The 17,072-nt window shown below is 42.7% G+C and overlaps 1 protein-coding gene across 2 annotated transcripts in view; it reads right to left on the bottom strand.

Annotated features, from left to right (window-relative positions):
• Positions 1–1,504: 1,504 nt before the first annotated feature.
• slc39a14 (solute carrier family 39 member 14) overlaps positions 1,505–17,072 on the bottom strand; it is an 18,528-nt gene continuing 2,960 nt past the window's right edge. Inside the window, exons 2-9 of one of the 2 annotated variants that reach the window (XM_069523250.1) lie at positions 12,305–12,651; positions 11,368–11,545; positions 7,285–7,454; positions 6,265–6,387; positions 5,030–5,203; positions 4,565–4,796; positions 4,212–4,396; positions 1,505–4,103 (exon numbers count right to left, since the gene is read on the bottom strand). In XM_069523250.1, coding sequence (XP_069379351.1) covers positions 3,951–4,103; positions 4,212–4,396; positions 4,565–4,796; positions 5,030–5,203; positions 6,265–6,387; positions 7,285–7,454; positions 11,368–11,545; positions 12,305–12,622 — 1,533 coding nt within the window. In that variant the 5' untranslated portion in view covers positions 12,623–12,651 and the 3' untranslated portion in view covers positions 1,505–3,950. Of the gene's footprint in view, positions 4,104–4,211; positions 4,397–4,564; positions 4,797–5,029; positions 5,204–6,264; positions 6,388–7,284; positions 7,455–8,506; positions 8,677–11,367; positions 11,546–12,304; positions 12,652–17,072 lie in introns of both variants that reach the window. The other variant, XM_069523251.1, reaches the window with a different exon arrangement.

Genomic DNA, 17,072 nt, shown 5'->3' with positions numbered 1-17,072 from the left:
AATTTTTCTGTTTTTCTGGCAAATTTTAAATTTTTCTGTTTTGCGGACAAATTTTTTATTTTTCTGACAATTTTTTTATTTTTCTGACAATTTTTTTTATTTTTCTGTTTTTCGCACAAATTTTGTATTTTTCTGTTTTGCGGACAAATTTTTTATTTTTCAGACCAATTTTTTTATTTTTCTGTTTTTTATTTGTATCGAGATTCTTCGAACTCCTCCAAGAACCTCCAACCTGCGGGCGACTCCCATGGACCTATGGTGACTCCTGCATGTTCCTCATGTTTCTGCGTAGAGTCGAACAAACTAATGATAATACATCGATCGGACTTAAAGACCCGACGATCTCCCAGAGTCTTAAACCTGATCAAACTAAACAAGCCGGTCATGTTTGTGTCCATCACATCGAGCTCTCGATGAAGGAATGAATGCGTCTGTTGTTTCAGATGCTCTCTGAACTCAGAAAACAAATTAGTCAGAAAAACAGAAAAAAATTAGTCAGAAAAACAGAAAAAAAAAAAAATTGTCAGAAAAACTGAAAAAATTATTATTATTATTATTTTGTGTGTCCTGAAAAATAAAGACTCTAGTAAAGCTCAAGTGGTTTTGATTGTTTTTTAGTCATTTAAATTATTTATAACCAAACAAAACATGAGCCACGGACTTAAAATTAAGATATTAGCAACCTCAGGTAATTTAAGGGCCAAAAGTAAAAGTGGTATCAAGCAGAAAAGTACAGAAGCATATTGCTCTTCTGTTTATGTTGTATCTTAAAATGATTATTTGTATTATTTTTTCATAACTGTATCACACATTTCATAGTATGAATCCGGCTCCATGTGCTTTTCAGCCGAACAACTTAAGTTTGGAAAATATGTTCAAACAATAAAAAGTATTTTAAAAGATTAAGATTACTATAAAAGACAACGTTGTATCTTCACTATCCAGCTTTCCTCCTGTAGAACATCAAATCTCCCTGTAGTGGAACAAGTAAAGCATTATTTTATCTGGATTTAAATTCACTCTGAAACCCACATTTGTTTGTGAGCCGACATCTTCGTATGAGGATGAAGGTGGACAGAGCTCAAGCACATTTACATGAACTGTAATGGAACAGAAGTTGCAGTAAAAGGAAATACTCAAGTAAAGTACAAAGATTCCAGAGATGTACTTGTACTTGCTTTCCACCACTGTCTGATAGTTACATACTTTTAACATTTGAAGAGCAGGATTTTGTCTAAATTGTGATATTGGATATTTTAGAAAAGATCAGAATTCTTCCTCCATTTTGGAGAAAGTGCTGATGTTTGACACATTAAGTCTCATTATACTGGAAAAAAAAAATCTTAATGATCACATCAGATCAACTTTCTAATCATTACCTGGAACATGTATTAGTATAAATAATGAATATTGCACCTAATGATAAAAACCTTGTTTGTGTCTAAATAAAAATCAAATCTCACAGTTTAACATTAAAGATTCAATGACGACACTCGACACAATATTTTCTTGTAAAATTATGTTTATAAAAAAAAGTTCTCCCATGACACTCCGAGAAGGCTTATGAGGATTCACATGAATTACACAAGGTACAATATCTTTCTTAAAGAAGATTACGAGTATGAAAGAGGATTTATAAATTGATAACTGTTAAAATCTTCATAAAGTTGAACGTTAGTTTGTTGGCTGTTCGACGCAGCAACACTTGAGTTGTGTGTTTGCTCCTGTGTGTTTGTTGTGTGGTCTATTGTTAGTGTGTGAACTGAAGAACACTCAGGTTTGTGTGAAGCAGCGACTCCGACTTCAGCTGTAATATCAGAACAAAAGAAATGACAAACACTCCCTCGTGCTCATAGTGGAAAACTAAAATCAACCTTTTCATATCCGGTGTAAATCATGAAATAAATATTTTATGGCTCAAACCATAATAAATAACCCCCCATACATTAGAGTGATTACACAGCAGTAACACTGTACCCACATGGTACCAGTTGTTTCAATGGCTTCACCTTTCCAACCAGAAATAACAGAAATCTCTTTAATTTGTTAGCGCGACTGTACAACACAACATCCGATCACTTCTTCTCGTTTCTATTTCTAATAAATAATATTCTACAATTTTAACCGTGACTCACATTGTAGCTTCTGGTGACTGGTTGAACTTTGAATATTGTGAAGAGTCTGTGCAACCGAAGATATCGTTAAGCTGTAGCTCAACAGAGATCCACCGAGCGTGGACTGAACTGCACAACACGGATGTTAGAGTTAGTTAAAGTAGAACCAGTCACATTTAAACACACATGACAAACACCAGCGACACGGCCCCTGAATGCTGCAGAGAAACAATCAGACATTTCAGCTCTCACGTTCACTGGATCCCTTCAGATTTACGTTACACTACATGGCCAAAAGTATGTGGACATCTAAACACCTCCTTTCTTTTGGCGGCAGCTGTTTGCTCGTGTTCAGCCACAAGAGGATCAGAGATGAATTCTTCCACATGAATCTTTTTAAAGAACTGGCGAATTTATTGAGTCAGCGAATCCAAAATAATCAGAAACTTTATTCACACATTTTTCAAAACCCATATTAAACTGTCTGTTTTTATTTATTTTATTTAAGATGCTGGAACCAGTGATTTCAGCTCGATTCACTAAAATAGTTGCAGATTAAATTTAAGATGAATCGATTAATAAACTAATTGATTCAGCTCAATAAGTTTCTTTTCTTCTTCTTCATCGAGGGGTCGAACCCAAACGCAGTCCTGAAAGTTTTTTGTCTATTTTGCATCGTAGAGTCTGAATAATATCAGAGGAGAGATTTGTGTTTTCAACCGATCTTATTGGTTCTTAAAATAAATGTTTGTCTCCATACTTATGGCCACACAGTGTTAGGTACAGTAACTAAATAAAGTATATAATCTCATTTTTCTGTTATGGATGATTAATAAAGATAGGACCACAGACCCGAGCCGTAGACAAAGTGTGCGTATACGTGTATGTTTCAGTTTACAGTATTAAACTATGACTGGAAAGTGCTGCTGAGGATAGAGACTAAAATCAAACTTTTTACACGAGATAACTTCGGGAGGATTTTGGATCTGCCTGTCGAGGATGTAGACAAGTCAGGAGGATGACGTCACTGCGTAGCCCTTCATCGTTCTCGTCCGTCTGCCGATATTCTTCAAAAGACTGATCGTTTTTTCACATTTTTCACGTGTAAGAAAATATAACATCAACACACAAACGACAAAGTCCAGCTGGAAGCCAGTTTCATGTCAACACTTGATATGAATTCCAGTTTCAGTTCCATAATAATTGGTTTTTGGTGTGGAGTGAAAACACGGGGGGGGGGGGGGGGGGGGGGTCGAGGAGTCTAAAGGACATAAAGATCATTAAGGTCATTAACACAGCTGCTGTTACCTGATTGTGCTTTTCTCCCCCCCTGAGGGAACGTTACAGCCACAGAGGATCAGTGACACAAACACTCAACATCTAATGAATCTCAACGGACTCTGGACGAGGCTCGGTTGCTTCCACCGAGGGAAGGTCGAGAGAACAAGAGCAGGAGCCGCAATGGCCGATCAGCAGTTTGAGGAATAGAGAAGTTTGGCCGAGTATTGCCAAACTGCTCAGCGCATCTTTAGTCGTCTTTGTAGGCTGAACGCTGCGTCGGTTGATGCTCCAGAGGGAGTAGCAGCCCCCCCCCCCCTGCCTGGGATATACTGCATGTATGAACAGCTTCTCAAATATGTACTACAGAGGAGTGTGCGTACCTGCCGCACAGCTAAACTCCCCAAACTCCAGAGTCCAGATAGCTTAAGAAGGGAGGAAGATAAAGAGGAAAAGAAGTTTCAGCCTCCTCGTCTCTGAGCCAGTTTCCACCGGCACAAACCAGAAGATGTCCCAGGTTCACGCTGCACGGGCCGGTTGGTGCGGAGGAGTCTGGTGCTAGCCCATCTGTATCTGTCCGGAGTATATGGTGAGGAGGAGCATGATGGAGAAGCCCGTCAGCAGGCCGGCGTTCTGGATGGCAAAGGTGAGGAGGAAGCTGCTGCCGCCGGCGTCCTCTTCCTCGCGACTCACCTCGTTCATCTCTGGGAACTGAAAAGTATAAGACAGAGTTAAAACTTTGCCTGTGAAATCAGCTGTGTGTGTGTGTGTTCTGGCTCTAGAGAAGCAAATCATCCCTTTCCCCCCCCAAACACTGACCATGTCTGCCAGAGCGATGTAGAGGAACATTCCTCCTGCCAGGGCGAAGATCCAGTTGGGTGAGAAACTGTTGCCGGCCAGGATGCCGAAGCCCATTCCCAGGTAACAGCAACAGGCCGACAGGAAGTTAAAGAAAAGAGCCTGTTGTATGCTCATGCCGGCGTTCAGCAGGATCACAAAGTCTCCTGGTGACAGAACAAAAGTTAGAACAACAAAAGGAGACGAAGCTCCACCAAAGATTTGTAGATAAAAATAGACATTTAAAAAAAAATGATGATCAGTTGAAACTCTTGTAAACATTAGAGGCAGAAAAAGTTCCTGTCCGCTGCCGAAGTGAAACCGGCCCGACTCACCCAGCTCGTGGGGGAACTCCTCACACAGGATGGCCACGGATGTGCTGATGCCCTGGAAGACGGACGAAGTGAAGGACGCTCCGATAGCCAAGCCATCGATGAAGTTGTGCAGACCGTCGCTCAGCGTGATCATCCACGCCAGAGTGCCGATGTCAGAATAGGTCGTCCCCTTCAGCCAATAGCAGCCACCGCCTCCTCCGGATCTCCCGGAGCTGTCTGGTCTCTGGGAGTCCTTAAAACGTGTGGATGAAAATATCACATCGTCCATCTATTGGTCCAAACTGTCTTTAATAACCACACGATGATTAAACTTAGTTTAACTCAATTGTCCTCAATATTTCTGCATGAATGCTGATAACAAAACAATGTTTTTATTCTCTTGAGCTACTTCATGATATTTTCTCAGTTGCTTCATGTTCCTCAAGTGTTTGTCCGATCTTCATCCACGCGTCAGCCTGTTCTTACCTGCGGCGTCTGTGCGGGGCTGAGCATGAGCTCGCCCTCGCCGGCGTCCACTTTGCCCGCAGCCAGACTGCCGGCTTCTCCGTTCTGCTGCAGCTTCTCCTTCTCGCCCTCCTCCAAATCCCTGTCAGGTGACGAGCAACGATCTGCGCTGGGGTAATGGCTGTGACCGTGGCTCTGACAGACGGCGAGGAAACAGAAACGAACAGCCATGAATCTCCTGCTGGGTGAAAGGCAACCTCCGGAGGAAGTCCAGACCCGATTGTGTGGACGTTCTCCAGGGTTCATGTCTGAAACATCATATTAAATCCATCTCGCCCTGAACTGAGCCTCTCTGGCAGCATTTGCTCTGAGTTCATCAAACTAAAATAAGCGTCGGCTGGAGCAAAACAAACTCAGCATTAAACTCAAGGATGTCTTAATATTATAAAACAGAATTATGCAAATGTTTTAATGTGTAGTGAGCTGGAGAATTAGCTGCAGCGATGTAAGAGCTAATGTGGGTCAAAGAGCGTCTGTAATTGGATCAGCAGGTGGTCGTGTTAGCCGTTCTTTAAACTGGCTGAACCATATGGACCAAACCAGAGTAACCACAAGGTGGAGCAAATGTCCCACAATCCTCCACCTCTATCAGTAACTGCTGCTGTTTGTGAATGAACCCGGCAGCACTGGAGGAGTGAATGCCGAGAGCATCACACTGAGTCGAGACAGTTTGAAGTTTTAAAGGTAAAACTCTGCTGCACCTTCATGGAAACGACACATCTGTGTTAAATACACATGTTTTAGTAACTGCCACATACATGACTACTGCATGTCGGCAAATAGACACAGGGATGTGACCGAGAACCAAAAACAAGTCGAACTGGAAGAGTTCCGTGAAGAGTGAGGAAAATATTAGCGTACATAAACAGCGGGCAGGAAACATGAGTCATTGAGTGAAGGAAAGCACAACTGAAGATTCATGGACTTGAGCCATTTGAAAAAGAGGAACAGACTGGATATTAAAACAATAAAGGGAAATAAATCAAACAAATAAAGTTATATTCATGAATCTATGTATTTTTAATTAATTGTGTAATGTTCACTTCACATGTGACCTACTGAAGGTTAGAAGTTAAATTCTGATGAAACCAAAACAGTCTCCGTCCAGACGAGCATCAGAAACCATGTTCACTGGGTGTAAACAGGAAGCCGATTGTGGTTTTTGCGAGTTTAACATCATGCGTCAACATACTCACCCCATTTCTCTGTTTGAGCAGCACTTTGAGAACCTTCTCAGTGAAGAAGAACAGGTAAAATCCTCCGAACACGACTGCAGACTTGGACACGTAGAAATCCACCATGGGGTCAAAACCAAACGCCTAACACGCAGGAAACAAGACAGAGTTAGTCAGTGATAAACATCTGTATTAGCCGTTTCATGATTCCTGCCTAGCATCAGTTACTGGTCATATCTTTTGAATGAGGTGTTATCTGGAACATCTGTGTGATCATGAACACACAGGGTTTTGGCGTGAACAACTTAGCGGGTGGTAAATTGCTTGATTTGAACTCTAACAGGATGTGGACTGAGTTGTCAGCGTTCTTTAAAAGAGTAAATAAAATCATTTTCACTGTTAAATTCACTGTGAGGGTCGCTGAACAAAAGTTTACCTCTGCTGGGTTTTCTGTGTGTGGATAGTTTCACTTTTGTCTATTGTTTAATGAATATAGGAACAATATCATCCTCTGATCTGAGAGACGTGTTGAGATATGGATGTAATCGACTCCCCCTCGAGCACACACACACCGACACACACAAATCAAAACCACTTCCAGGGTGTACAAACATTTTTCTGGGATGAGTCATCTCAATCAAAGTGATGCTGTGTGTTACACAACAGCTTTTGTGTAACTGCTATGAACCTGATGGGTGTGCGCACTAAGCATTTAAGGTGTGTTGGGCAATATCTTGCATTTGTGGGTTCTGCTGCTCTGAAGGGAGTGTTCAGCTTCGGCTCATCTGTTAAGCATTTTGGGAGCTCGACACGTGACACGTGAGCTGAGTTTAAACCAGATGGAAAAATAGATCATTTGTCTATTTAAGGTTTAAATGTGAAATAATAATATTTTTCTCTTCTGAATTGGGTCGTAACTCATCCTACTGAGGGAGATATTAGAATCCTGGTAAAAATCTGTGTTCAATGCTGTTTGTAGAAACTGCATAGCAACTCTGCACTGAGCTACAGCAAAGTGATTCACAGCAGCTTCGACACTACCTCTGGGATGAGCTGAAACAGGGCGTTGGAGTAGAGCGTGCCAATGGCCAGGGCTATGAAGTAGAGCAGCAGTCGCTTGTAAAAGGTTTTCTTCATGAAGGGCACCACGCTCGCCCCGACCAGCGAACACAGAGAGATGAGTGTCACACACAGGATCCCATAACCCCACACTGATCGACAGAGAGGAAGCAGGAAACAGAAGAGGGAAGGTGAGGGGGGAAAAACATGGCTAGTTAATTCAGAAATCATTAAATACCAGGATGAGGGATAAAAAAAAAAAAATGAAGAGCACCAGTTAGTTATTCCCCTGAAAAGAAAAGATTTGGATTAAATCAACCTGAGAAAAAAGAGATTTTAAAGAAACCTGTGAGGCTCTCCAGAAACAATGGGTCATTTTCCATTGAAAACAGAAGTGACACCATCTTTCATTTGCAAGTGAAGATGATGATTGTCTCAGTGCTCGAGTCCCATGCATTTAATTAGTTAAGAAACAGGATGCAATTAAGGTGAAATTACAGTTTACTGAGATCTCAAGCACACACACACACACAGATCCTTTGTCGTAGTCCGCTCAGGTGCGTCTGTCATTGCCTCAGGGTGAACACTCGTTACGGGTAAAAGACACAGGAGGGGTCAAAAGAACTTTAAATAGCCCAACTGTAGCAGGAGAGCTGCAAATGAGGGGTCACATTTCAATTTGAAGGATGTTGTGACGGCGCTGCGCTCCATTTCTCCAGGACTGTCACGAACAGCAGATTTATTAATCCCTCGGCCCAAAAAAATGGAAGTTATCGAGGCTGTTTAGCTGTTTCACAAGCTGCGGGGCAGAGAGAGAGAGAGAACTGCTCTTTATTTCTAAGAAAATCGACAAAGCAGGCCAACATCTCAATGCCGGGAAAGAGCAGACGCACGCACACACACACACACACACACAATAAACACACCACCAGATGATCTGTGACGCAGTGAAGGTAGAGCAAAACCAAAGAGCTTTCCCCGGTGCTTTAAAGAGCCTGTGACAACCACAGAGAAAAGAACAAAGCCAGGAAGGAAAGAGAAATGACGACAGGAAAGTCAAAGGTGTACGGGTTTTTATAAACATCCGTGTGACACGACAGTGAGGTAATGAGGTTTTCAGCTGCCGCGCTTGCGTCTCTTAAGAGCAAAGGTTTATGGGATGTGATCAGATGACGAGATAAAGGTGCGAGGGCAGGTTTCAAACCTCTGGCAGGAGCTGCAGGACGGCAGTGGAGAACAGCGTGCCGACGGCAAGAGCGATGAAAAAGACGATGGTGTGTTTCATGAAGCGTGTCTTCATCAGAGGCACGCTGAGGACTCCGGTGAGGGAGAAGGCACTGATCACCGTCACACTCAGGAAAGAAAAGCCCCACACTGACGGGTGGAGTGATGGAAGAGGTAGATGGAAGGTGCAGCATTAAAACAAACCAATTTAAAAAATACAGCTGTGAACACAGCCTGATAAAATTGTGTAAAACAATATTTTAATGCACTTTAATGCAACAAATTCACACGTTACTGACGTGATGTGGATGTTAGCAGTTGACATATTGTTCAGTTTGTATAATTGAGCCCTTTTAAGGCCAGAAGATAAATCTCAGGAGATGATTAAGCAAATGAGAAACTTCCCTAAAAATCCTGTCCATTATTCTGACCTTGCTCTAAATGTCACTCTTTGTAAAGAAAAACTCTTCTGGCCTCTAACAACGTGAGAAGGGAATATTATTATTTGATCAAACCCGACACCTGTAGAAAAAAGAAACAAGGATTGTGGTTATTGAATGAAGTTGTGTTGAGTGTCATTTCTGTCCGAAGCTGCAGCACCTGAGAGGTTCAGGAGAAATACGGTTAAGTTATGGAAGATTAATGAAATGTTCTGTGGTGTCAGACGATGTCCTCATGATGAGAGAGAAGAGATATGAGATCCACTCAAGTCACAAGATAAAGAAGACGAGAGACATTTAATAATGTGACCAAAGAAGTGAACAAAGGAGGTTCTACAAAAACATAAATCAATTACACATATATGTGTAATTCAAATGAAATCAAATGCAACTTCTAGATTCTTAACCATAGATGTGTCTGAGTTAAAAGTCTGGATAATGTGTCCCTGTGAGATGTCAGCAGGAAAATGTAAAGAAAGTTTCTGCCTCCTGCAGCTCCGCCCAGGATCCACCCATCGTCTCAATTGTCCGTCTCTCATGTCTGAGAACGTCTCGAGGGCTTTGTCATCTGCGTAAAACAGACTCCATGTTTGCAAACACACAAATTCAGTTTGAACATGTTAAGACAGAAAAGAAAGTGCCCCCAGGACTGAACCCTGGGGCACACCACAAGAAGTATTTACACTGTCTTCCCACGGGAAGCAAAGCAGATCTCAGAGTTGGACACTGATGAAGGTTCTACAGATTACAGACATCTAGAACAGTTTTCTTCAGAGGGGATCAAACCTAAAGCATTTTTATGACAACTGGAAAACAGCGAGTCTGCACGAAAGACAATAATGTGCAATGGGTCTGCTGACAAGAAGTCAAAGACCAACTTTCTAGAGTTGTTAGGGTCAAGGGGTCACGTAGTAAACGTGAGACAAAGACATCGTCATCAGAAATCATGGCACGTTGCAGGTGAGGGGAGGGACAGGTTTTAAAAAGAACCAGATATACAAGTTGTGAACTCTGCAACAGAGACACATTTTCAGGGACATTTCTTCCCTGGAATTGACAGAACAACCCATACAAAGAAAAAACAGCCCTGAAGCCAAAATAAACTGCCTGCAGGCAGTAAGTGTGAGGCGAGCTGAAAGTGGAAGATAAGATATATTTTTCAGTGGAGAGAGAAAGATAGAGCCAGAGCTCTGGGACGGTAAAGCTTCTCTTCTCCTCTAATGCCAAGGTTAAGATAAACTGGGTTAAAAGGACGCAGTGAAATCTGAAAACGTGTTAGCAAGGCCGCAGCACGACAAAGTCACGAGTTTACAAAGAAGACTGTTGCCCAGAGTCGTCACTGTTATTTTTCTCTAACAACTGAAGCTGTGCTGCCGCAGCCTTCGAGGCCTTCGGTCACTTAACGTCACCAGCTTTTCCAAGTCAGACGTCAACGCAGTTTTTATTCCAGCCTCATACTTGAAAGTACATTTTGCTGCAGTTGAAAATGAACTTGACGGCTTGTGAAACAACAGATTACACCGAGCTGCCTGTTTTTTTTTAAAGTACAGATTCGACGCAGATGTTCAGGGCTCTCGAGGACGTCTGCGTGGAGTTACAGCGGATCAACGGCCACTGAGAGAAGAGCAGCTGACAGACAATCTCTACCTGGATGAGTCTGCTACGTACTGGTCATGCTGACTGAGGCAGCGTTGTGAAAACTAAAGGACGTGTTGGTTTTTAAGAATTGTAATCTGAGCCTTTGCTCAGCCTTGTGAATATTTTGGCTGTGATTTCCTTTGGGGGGGGATAAGATAATATCACTATCTCCAGGCAACAAAACAAACATTTAGCACTCAGAAATCTGTTTGAAAGGTCTCATTGATCCAAGTTTCCATTCACGTCACAGGAGAACTGAGAGAGCACAGGGGGAAACTTTTAATGGAGCTACATCATGTACTCACTGGAGAAAAATAAAACTATCATATGTATTTAATGTAAATATCAGACATGCACGGAAATCCTCCGACCCTTCTCCGGAGGGGAGGGGCTGTGTGTGTAAAAGCAAATGTCCGAGTGAGAGCCTCTGGACTGGAAGAGTGAGAACACACCAGGAGATCCTCCGCAGGATTTACAGCGAGCGGGTGCGTGTGTTGATGACGCTTCTCACATATGCGACAGACGCAAAAAATTCAAACAAAAGAAAACAAATATCTCAGGATGGAAAAGCAGAAGACACAGACAAATAATTTATACAAACATGTTCATATGTACAATAAACATTCGATTTTAAAATTAAATTAATCACAGAAAATCAAAAAAATACATTACAATTACAATTAAATAATAATTAAACAATTAACAGTGTTAATTGTAATAAAAATGAATTATATACATTAATAAGGAACCAGTCGGTGCTCACCTTCAGCTCCTGAGGGCCTGGGGGGGGGGTCGGTGCTCAGCGTGTCCTCTTTTTGCACCTTGCAGGATCCAGCACCCAGCTGCTGCAGCATGGTGGGGCACAGCTCCGTCAAACCCTGCCCATCCAGCTGCGACTGCTCACTAATGCTGTAAATGGCCAACGTGTCTGCAGGCAGGCACTGGGAACGACAACAACCTGTCAGTGAAGTTCTCACTATACACAACTGAATTATCTCTGGATGAGCGCGGGAGCTTTTGAATCTGAATTTTCTTTCATTTTGTAAAATGTAAGTCCACAAGTCAACAACAGATATAACGTGGGTATGAAACATTTACACTTTTAACAAGAGATAGGAAGGATTCGAACTTGCTGTCTAGCTCTGTCGCTGCATTGTCTGTGCAACCGCCACTGGCATTAATACAAATCTCTCTCACTCTCCCAAGAAGGGTATGTGGGCTGTCACGTGTAATCTGTTGCATGTGAGAGAAACCTTTATGTACGTGCACCTCCCATAACGCCATGTTCTACCCAGCTGAGTTATAGCTGTCACAGATAAAGATCTCAAATGATTCTGAGAAAGAAACCTGTCATCTGACTGGTGACTTCAGCTGCAGATGTGCACTTATGCCCTCCAGAAACCTAAAGAGCACCTGTGCATGGACATGTCACACATGAGGGGAACACATGATAACACCATATGAACTTAAGTATGTGAGAAATGCTAAATATTTCAAGTATCTGAAACCAGTGGCTCCTGTTTCTTTCAGACAGGACTGAGCCGGATTTACTTTTCTGCTGCACAGTTACAAATGTGAATTGTTCTCAGGGTGAAATATCAAATATATATGATTCAATTTGCACCTTTTATACCAACGACAGGGAATCCCATCAACCCAAAGTGCTGACCGATAAGATAAGACAGGGATTTTGTTCTCACCTTGGACCTGTTGGATTTGGGAGGTGGGCTTGTCGGTGACTCGGGCACATTGCCGCTTTCGCCGTTACCGTCACCCCGATCCTGGCTGAGGAGGGCCAGCAGGGAGCGCAGCTGGGGCACCGTGATGGTGGTGTTGTCACCATAGCGGGCCAGAAGGTCCTGGAGCACCTGGGCAGGAGACTGGGTCTGACTTTCCCCCTGAGCCGTCACTGAGCCCAAGGGGCAGAGCAGCACAGCCAAGGTCAGGGCGAACATCAGCCGCGACTGGAGGGAGGTGACGGTGGTCATGACACGGCCATGAGGGAACGACATGAGCATGGCGTCTTCACTGGCTGGAGGACGTTGATCTGTGAAGGGAGAAGGAGTGAGTGTGAATAAAAGAGTTTTATAACCTGAGACAGAGATAACCACTGTTTTATAAACACTGCACGTAGCAAATACTGCTCACTGTCAGTTGTTAGTGGTAGAAAGATTTAACTGTCTGAAACCGGCTTAAAGCCAACGGAAGGGAGGAGACAAGCCAGGTTACTGCTAATCCCTTTTTTAAATTGTTAACTTTAGGCCGACGACCATCTGCTCTGATAAAAACATTTTAAAAATGTCAATAACTTGATTGATGTCATGTGAAGACACTGACTCACGTAAACGAAACCTGGCGGATACACAGAAAGATCAAATATCTCAATTTGAAGGAGTCATGTTGACTCCCAGCTTTTGACCGTTGATAGTGTTGATCGTAAATCACTTGGTAAACTTAAAGAATACAAAAAGATGGATTATGAGTGATACTGAATGAGTCATCTCTACTGGCAGCAAGTTATTGAACATTTCTTCCTTCAGGATATTATTTTAATTTTAAGTGAAATGTCTGAAATAGTTTTAACCACTGACGGCGCTGTGGAGGGTCGCTGTCTTATTGTCTTGTTTTTAAAAAGGATCTTTCAACAGTCGATGGCAGTAAATTGCCAAAAAATGCAGCAACACACCAGAAAAGGAAAATAAAGACAGGAAACTCTGCAAACGTTTTATGAAGAATGAAGCTGATGTAACCTTAGGAACACATGCAAAGTATTTGAGAAGCACCGAGTATTTCGACAAACTTTTTTCATAAAAATGAACCGTTGTGGCTTAAATTGAGGAAATCTGTTCATTTGTTGTATCTTGAGAAGCATCTGGTGCTGTTTGTTTTGACTCTACAGTTTTAAATACTTCCACTATATAACTGTGTGTCAGCACTAGAGGGCTGGTATCTAAACCAAGTGAGGGCTGGACTTCTTTTATATTGCAGCAGAGGCGAATCCAAACACAAACTCAAACACACCAGTCACTGATAGACCTAAACCACAAAGTGGAACTAACACTGCTGCCAATTGCAGACAATGAAAGCACACACCCATCAGACAACACACAAACACCGGCAGCGATACAAATATCATAAACTGATGCAATGACTCCACTAAACTCAAACCATGCAGGAAACTTTTTAAAATGAGATCTCAGCAAAACTGTAGAATTGGGATTTAGTGTTTTCTCTGTTCTACTGAGGCAGACCCAGCTCCCACAGGAACTAAGGGCATGAAAGAGAACTGTGCCACCGTATGGTTTTCTAGCTGCACAGCCGCCGAGCGTAGAGACCGTGCCCAGCGCATATTTGGTATGGAGCTCCAGACCTGCGCTGCTCGACTGAAGAAGAAGAAGAAGAAGGAAAGCAGTGTTTTCAGGGACCACGAACTCCCCGGACACATCCTGTTGAACCGACGGTTCAGAACATTAAGATCCTCCACCAACACACTGAGGAACAGTTTGTGTCTCAGACCTGTGACCTCCATCACCGCACCAAGGACTGTGATTAACACACACCACCCACACAAACATAAACTTATATCTACATATCTTTAAACCGGTGTGTAGATATATCAATGCCATTGTACCTGAGGATGATGACAATAAAGACCTTGAATCTTGAATCTAGGGCGTCAGTTTCTTCTGCGTCCATGAGCACACGTCACGTACAGAGCACTGTAATGTTCACGGCCCCTGCTCACAGAGCTCCGATTCATTTCAGTACACCCAGCAGGTCAACACGCCACGCTGAGGTGAATAAACACACCATTCATTTTAAGAACCCGTCTGCAAAAACCTTTTTCTACGGAGCCACTAATTACAGATATGCGTAAAGCAGCGGTGTGTCTGCCCCGAGGCTCTCGGCTTTGCCGGGCGATGCCCACAGGATACCTGGGAGCAGAGACGGGAGGAAAAGAAACGCCCGAGGAGACAGAAGGGCTCCTCAGGAATGCAGTGAACTGTGGAAGAGAGAGAGAGACACGGATAAAACTAAGGTTACGACTCACCGGTGAGAAAGAAAGAAACAAGAAGGATTGAAAGAAAAGAAAAGAGGCAGTGAAGGAGAAAAGAAACCTGACATGGCAGCTGCCAGCTTAGATATTCTGTGCTGTCTTTTCCCCATCGATTTGCCTTGTTCAGTTTTCAGTGTGACACTCAGACCACGACGCCCCAGAGCCGCCAAATCCACATCATTCCTTTTCTGTAAGTGCAACGAGCGGTCCTCCTTCATTCCTGTGTCTAAATTAAGAGAACCCCACTCAGTTGACTGGCAGAGGAAGCGTACAGGGAAACATTCAATTCAGCTGCTGTGCAGAAAAACAGCACAGTGATCAAGTTTCAGTCAATAGCTGTTTCTCAGTTCAGGGACATTCAGGGACACAGTTTATAAAACCCACAAACTCAACCTTAATAAGCCTCTTTATGCTCTTGTTTTATTTATTTCTCCAACATTCTCTCTTTCGAAATGCTTCGAAAAAGTTTCAGGGGCTTTAGACCTTGACCTCCTTCCTGCTGGCTGGTATTGTTAGTGAAACACAGGCTGAGGAGCCAAATGGATAATTGTGCTAATAAGTCTACTGACACATAATTCATCGCCAGCTGATGGTTCATCGATCATTTCAGTATTTTATTAGTCAAAACATGATGAACATTTTCTGCTTCTTGCAGATTTATTTTCTTTATCACTGCAAAATTAATTTCTGTGGTTTTTCTGTTGGTTGGGAAATACTAGCAAATACAATGGGCTTTAGTAAATATAAATACTATTTCAGGGTTTAAAAAAGCTTTTTTAATTGATTAATCAAAACAAAGTATCTCCATTGTTTATAATATATCTAAAATTCAATTGAACATTACAGAAGGATAGAAATATATACTGCGCCAATTTAACAAGAGTGTCTTTTGTTTGGTCAATCCAGGGACTTGTACACACATCAATGTAATTTAATCACAATCGGAAAAAAATGTAGTTGTTGTATCCTGCACTGGTCAAGAGTTTCAGAAGTGGATTAACACGCAACAATAAGCCGTGCTGGATTCTCTCCAACAACTCTGCCAGGGGTAAAGCAACCACATTGATTTTTAATGAGAAGGGACTCATTGTGTTTCAGGAAATATTTGGGCTGAACAAACAGCATCAGAGACGCCCTGAGGAAACATGCAGCTTCTTGGATTGTTTACATTAGTGCAGTGCCCGTGGTGGTACAGGTTTGTTCGATACGAGCCTGTGGTGCTGATGGTAATTGAGCTGCACTAATTAGGCCACAGCGAGAAAAGACTGGCTGCAGACTTGATTGCCCCTGATGACTGGTTGCAGGTCACAAACCACTGCCTCCTCCCTGTTAACCGATGGATCACATTTTCAAAGATGGTGTTAGGTAGTTCTGTTGTCACGATTGACAGCTCAGGCTGACTCGTGTGTGACGCTGGGACCTCAATACCACAACTCCACAACACGATCACTTCTGCGCACAATGCAAAATGGCAGCGTTTGTATTCAAGACATTTCAGCTTCCTTTTTGCGCGATGGATGGAAGCAGAGACACGTCGTCCATCTTGTTTACAGTCTATCGTGAGATTGTTCAAGGTTTGTTGAAGCTTAAGAAATATCTGAACTGGAACGTGACATTGTCATGATCGATGACTTCACTTACACCGATGAGTTCAAGCCCCCGCTGCAACAGAGCTATCATTCAGAATGTACTCAAACGCTGATCTGCAGATTTATCTGTAAAGAAAATAACCATTGGTTTGAATCTACACTTACAACCCTAAGTTCCAGCAGTGAAACTTGTTCCAGCTCTTGAAGTTTTAGATTTTAGAACAAATAACAGCCAGGATATTTTGAACTGATTCTTTTGAACTTGTCTTCAAATATCCATTCTGATGCTCTCTGGTAAAACAAACAAGTGAATAAGAACAGCTGCCTGTCATCACGCTGCTGCGTCTGTGATAATTACCTGGTGTGGTAACTAAATATACACACGCACTTGTGCCCCTGAATTAGTCATTGCGCTGCACTGGAGGGTAAACTGAGCGAGCAGAGGCCGTCTTCACTGGCAGACCTTTGCCTCAGTGTGGATACAGTCCAATTAAAACAAAGCAGAATCTGTTTTAAAATGTCAGCATGTCAGGTTAAATTAACAACCCACACACACACAGTGTCACCACGTCTGAGAGGAAGGGTCCAAGGCCTGTTTGTAGCAGTGGAGATAAAGAGTGGTGGGAAGAGACAGGCAGTCTGCAGCAGAGACGTTAGTAACAAAACGCTGAAGGCTTCTGCCCCAAAGTTAAATATCAGGTCCACAAAGGAGCTGGCAGCAGAGGAGAAAGGAGCCAAGAGAAGCACGGGAAAATGTTTAGTCACAGTCTAGTGGACTCTAATCCCAAAGGCATGCAGCCAAGTCTCCTCTGCTCATCCTGT

Source organism: Paralichthys olivaceus, chromosome 4, assembly GCF_024713975.1.
Source record: "Paralichthys olivaceus isolate ysfri-2021 chromosome 4, ASM2471397v2, whole genome shotgun sequence".
NCBI lineage: Eukaryota > Metazoa > Chordata > Actinopteri > Pleuronectiformes > Paralichthyidae > Paralichthys > Paralichthys olivaceus.
This window is presented reverse-complemented; position numbering and strand designations above follow the sequence as displayed.